Below are 5,308 nucleotides of genomic sequence, written 5' to 3'. Positions count from 1 at the left end.
GTGAAGTGGGCGTCGATAAACTGTTTTCGCGTGAAAGAGCACCTTGCAAACATCCATATATTCATCTATACCTAAAAATTTTAACGTTTATAATCTTAGCAGGATCTGGCTATAGAAATACCACGGGCGAAGCCGGGGCGGACCGCTAGTTTCTCAATAAAATAAGGTGAATCCTCTATAAGAATAAAAAAATAATTATTTATTTAAGGAAAATCATAATAAGATGTAATAATTTCAATATTATAATCAAGTTATTAATTAATTTAAAAATTTAAAGTAATTTTTTAATAAAAATTGTTAAATCACTAGTTAAATATACTTTAAGAGTTATTTACTTGTCTCAGAATATTTTTAGAATGTGTGTGTGTGTGTGTATTGTGTCTGTTATGTATGCTGTTGTTTGTCATGTGTTGATGTTGTATGTGTGTGTTCTTTAATAAAAAATAAGACAATTGAGCAAGTGCTTTCTAAAGCCGTTTTAAACAATTGTATTTTGCTGTTGATATATCTTTTATGTCATGGTGGGCAACTGAGATGATGGTTCGCCTGATGATAAAAGACATTTTTTGGAATAGACAGATCGAAAGAGCGTAAAAAATTACATCAATATACATAATTAACATTTTTTGTATTTTGGTGTTTACGACCTTTCTACCCCAAGGTATCGATATGTATGTTTGTATGTAACCGACTCGTTTGGATTCGAAACTTTAAATGGGCAAATTCAATTCAAGATCTGTAAACTTGTGATCGGTGACTATATAATATTTATATAATATTGGGCCAGCTCGCACCGGGGAAGTACCACACACCCACAGAAGGCCGGCGTGAAATAGTATTCTGCTGTGTTTCATTCGGTGAGTGTGGGAGCCGGTGGCCCATATCCTATTTCTTCCCCTTTCCAGTCTTTGCATTTATTCCTCTCGCCAATCCTTTCTTAATCCCTTCCCAATTAATCGACCTTACGCCTCTACAAATGCTCATGGGCGGTGATAAGGCTTATCAGGCGTCCCACCAGCTCCATTGCCGACTGAGACATAAAAAATAAAAGATTAGATCTTCATTAAATGAATTCGTGAAGCGAGAGAATCTAGTTAATACTTATTTAATGATTTAACTGTCTTTCTTTGAGAAATTTTGAAATAATAGAAAAAATTTGATCACGAGGCAGGATTCGAACCTGCGTTTCTTGCCTAACCGTAGCAACGCCTAGCCTCTCGGCCACCCGTGATCCCGCCACAGTAATCGAATTTCTTCTACTTTTTCGGTTTCATGTGTCTAAGGGGCACCCCACGCCATCTATTATTATGTATGTTACAATAGATGGCGTGGGGTGCCCCTTAGACACATGAAACCGAAAGAGTAGAAGAAATGTCTTTCTTCGTTTTTGTATTACATATTGTTGTAAATGGTTTGAGATAGCAATCTATTGAACATATAGTACACATTATTATATTACATAATGCTATTAATTAAATACATTATTTCAATCTATATATATAAAATTCTCGTGTCACAGTTTTCGTTGCCATACTCCTCCGAAACGGCTTGACCGATTTTGATGAAATTTTTTGTGCTTATCCGGTATCTATGAGAATCGGCCAACATCTATTTTTCATCCCCCTAAATGATAAGAGTAAGGCAGAACAGCGTTTGCCGGGTGCAGCTAGTAATATATAATAATCTATCGATTTGAACCCTGTAAGTCATGAAAGGGGCATTTGATATGATGAATTAGGTAAGTATGATAGGTTAGTTGGTATAATCACCACAGATAACACAATACACTCTACAAAGCCTAATCTTACATAAAAATAGAACCACTAAAATTGGTTCACATAACACAAAGTCCAGTCACATTGATAAATCTCTCTTTTTTATAGTTGAAATAAAGGCGGCATAATACATAAAATGCGATATATTCGTATTATAACCAAATAATGTTTCAATCGCAAGCAAACGTACTGAATTATTTTTCGGCAGCTTGCCATTAATTAACGAGTTAGTTCATAATATAACGGGTTTTACAATCTGACAGCAACATATACACACATATAACATAATATACTAATATACATATGCATTTTATGTACGTACAAATCCCATACCCCCTTATCTCTTTGAAGCACGGAACGCATTTGCTTAAGTAGAAGTTGAGCACGCTTCGACACGATTTGGGCCAGTTCGAGCTTGCTCGCACCGGGGAAGTATCCTCCCTCCTTTCATCTCCTCTTTATCTAGTTTGTCACTACATAGTATAAAAAAGAAAGTCGCTTTCTCTATCCCTATGTATGCTTAAATCTTTAAAACTACGCAACGCATTTTGATGGGTTTTTTTTTTAATAGATATAGTTTTTCAAAGGGAAGTTTTATATTCAAAGAACATCTATTAAACTACTCCGAATTTAACGCGTGCGAAGCCGCGTGTAAGAGCTAGTTATAACTATAAAGCTTCCTCTTGAATCACTCATCTATTAAGAAAACCCGTTAAAATCTGTTCAGCAAACAGATACAGAGACGGAAAGCGACTGAAATCTATACGGATAAAACAGTAATTTTTTAGAATGTATGCTCTAAACGATTGTTCCTATTTTATTTTTGTTTGACAGATTGTCTGTTTGTATGTACCAATCACATAAAAACCACTGGTTAGATTTCGATAGATTTTATCCTTTTCATTTGTCAAATGGGTAAAAAAAACACAGTTCCAATAAAAACAAATTTATTCGCTCATCTCAAATACTCTTTGATGAAGTGTTCGTGTTTGGTGACCTGTGTGAATGTGACGTAAGTGTGCGCGTTGCACAGGTTGTTGTCTGTGGGCGCGGTGGAGACGACCCCGCGGAGGAAGTACCTCTCCACTCCCATCTCCCGGTCGGGGAAGGCGAGCCCTCCCCCGCTGTCGCCCTTACATAGCGTCGTACCTGTCCACGTGCATTAGGTACGTCTACATTAATTGCACTGTCACACTTATCCTACTTCCTACTATCCTACTAATATTATAAATGCGAGTTTGTAAGGATGTGTGTGTGTTTGTTGCTCTTTCACGCAAAGACTACTGAACCGATTGCAATTTGGTACGTACATACCCTGCCTGTACACCAAATTACATCAAAATCCGTTCAGTAGTTTCAGCGTAATTGACGGACAAACATCCAAACAAACAAACTTTCACAAATTTTAATACTAACTGCGCCCTGCCGTTTCACCTGCGTATGCCTATATCCCGTAGGGATATGGGGATAAAAAGTTGCCTATGTGTTATTCCAGTTATCCAGCTGTCTAGTGTTTACACATACATCCATCCTGACATACTTTTGCATTTATAATATTAGTAGGAAAAAAAAATAATGCGTTTAATTGCAAGCAAATGTTACGGTTCACATTTTTCGACTATTAAAAATATCATAGTTAGATAATAATCTAACAGTTTTCCCAATCTAACAGCGACATACCTATATACAATTAGCTGTTCGCCCCGGCTTCGCTCGTGGTACATGTATAGCCTATGTCACTCAGTGAAGTTGCAGCTTTCTAAAGGTGAAAGTATTTTATAATCGGTTCCAATAGTTATTGAGTTTATCCATTACAAATAAACAGAGAAAAGTACTATTTCTTCCTCTATCACTTCTACTAATATTATTTACTAGCGGTCCGCCCCGGCTTCGCCCGTACATGGTACATATATAGCCTATAGCCTTCCTCAATAATTGAGCTATCTAACACTAAAAGAATTTTTCAAATCGGACCGGTAGTTCCTGAGATTAGTGTGTTCAAACAAACAAACTCTTCAGCTTTATAATATTAGTGTAGATTTCTTACCATTAAGATAACCGGCGCAGAATTTATCACTATTGATGTATTCCCTGAAGCCGGGCGGTGAGTTGGCGATGCAAGTGTTGATGTCCACGAACGGGAAGTTCACAACCTGCAGAGTGGGAGACGCCAGACCGTTCTCCCCCGTCAGACCCCAGCCGGCCACCTGGGAGACGGCGCATATTCATTGAACATTACACGTGTTGATGTATGACCATAAAAGTAAGAACCGACACAACGAATATGAAGCATTATTTCAATTTTTCAATATTGTGTCGATAGAACGAGGGCGTTGAGTTTAAGTGTGAGTTTGAGTATGAGATGAGTATGAGTTTGAGTATGAGATTGAGTATGAGCTTGAGTATGAGATGAGTTTGAGTGAGAGTGTGAGTGTGAGTTGAGTGTGAGTGTGAGTGTGAATTTGAGTTTGAGATATGTGTCACCTTGCCCATCTTGCCAACGCTCAGCTGCGTCTTGTCGAACTCGTAGTCGAAGCTGAGGCACACGGGCCGCACGTACGTCTTGTACTGAATGCTGGTGGTCAGGATCAGGATGGCGATGTCCTCTTGGAAGTTGGCCGCTGCGCCTTGGAAACGAGGCGGTATCTCTATGGACTTTACCTGGGGGATGGGGGAAGTGGAATTTTCAGTTTCGATATCAAACAATAGAGTACCAGCTCCATTGCACGTCAGGTGACCCACCTCATGGTAAGTGTGTTTTTATTAGATCATTTTTTTATTTTTTTATTTTACCTTATATAAATAAATGTATTTTCTTTCTTTTCTTTCTTCTTTCTTACCGCCGCCCATGGACATTTGGAGAAGCTGAAGGTTTGAAGACCTTGCGCTTCTATAAATTGGCCATTTAAAATGGAGTAAAGAAAGGATTAACAAGGGAAGTTAGGGGTAGGACTGAGAAGGGTATCGAGAAGGATACGAGCCTCCGCCTCCCCCATTCATCATACGATACAGAGTAGCAAGCTACTATTACACGGTCTCCTGTGGTACTTCCCCGGTGCGAGCTGGCCCAATTCGTGCCGAAGTGTGCTCGACTCGCACAATAAAAAAATGTTTATGACGATAGATAAATTATTCTTATGTTATTTTTAACAAAAAACTTAATCGACTCCGAATTGTCGAATTTACAGAGACCAAAGACCAAATTTCACTTGGACCACACAGGAGTGCTGGTAAAAATGAATCATCAAAATCGGTTAATAAAATATAGGTTTTACGGCTTCTTCGTATACGATTATGAATATCTGTTTATCTATTAGTATTAATTCACATTATACATTATTCATAGTATCACATATATTTTATTATATTATCTCTCTCTCAAACTAATATCACTCCGTACGTCTAGTCTGGAAGAAATCGCTATATAGCGATAAGACCGCCAATTGTTTAATTAGTAATCACTAGCTGTGACCCGCGGTTGAAACCGCGTAAGTCCGTATCCCGTAGGAATATCGGTATAAAAAGTGCCTATG

The 5,308-nt window shown here is 38.0% G+C and overlaps 1 protein-coding gene across 1 annotated transcript; it reads right to left on the bottom strand.

Moving 5' to 3' along the window:
* Window positions 1-2,705: 2,705 nt before the first annotated feature.
* Window positions 2,706-4,523, bottom strand: LOC119839328 (coagulation factor IX-like; the record flags this gene model as incomplete). Its single annotated transcript, XM_038365573.1, has 3 exons — window positions 2,706-2,924; window positions 3,823-3,982; window positions 4,260-4,523. Coding segments are annotated over 3 exons (618 nt in total), but the record flags the coding sequence as incomplete, so codon positions are not given.
* Between the last annotated feature and the right edge of the window lie 785 nt (window positions 4,524-5,308).

This window comes from Zerene cesonia, unplaced genomic scaffold (genome assembly GCF_012273895.1).
Source record: "Zerene cesonia ecotype Mississippi unplaced genomic scaffold, Zerene_cesonia_1.1 Zces_u012, whole genome shotgun sequence".
NCBI classification, from domain to species: Eukaryota; Metazoa; Arthropoda; class Insecta; order Lepidoptera; family Pieridae; genus Zerene; species Zerene cesonia.
This window is presented reverse-complemented; position numbering and strand designations above follow the sequence as displayed.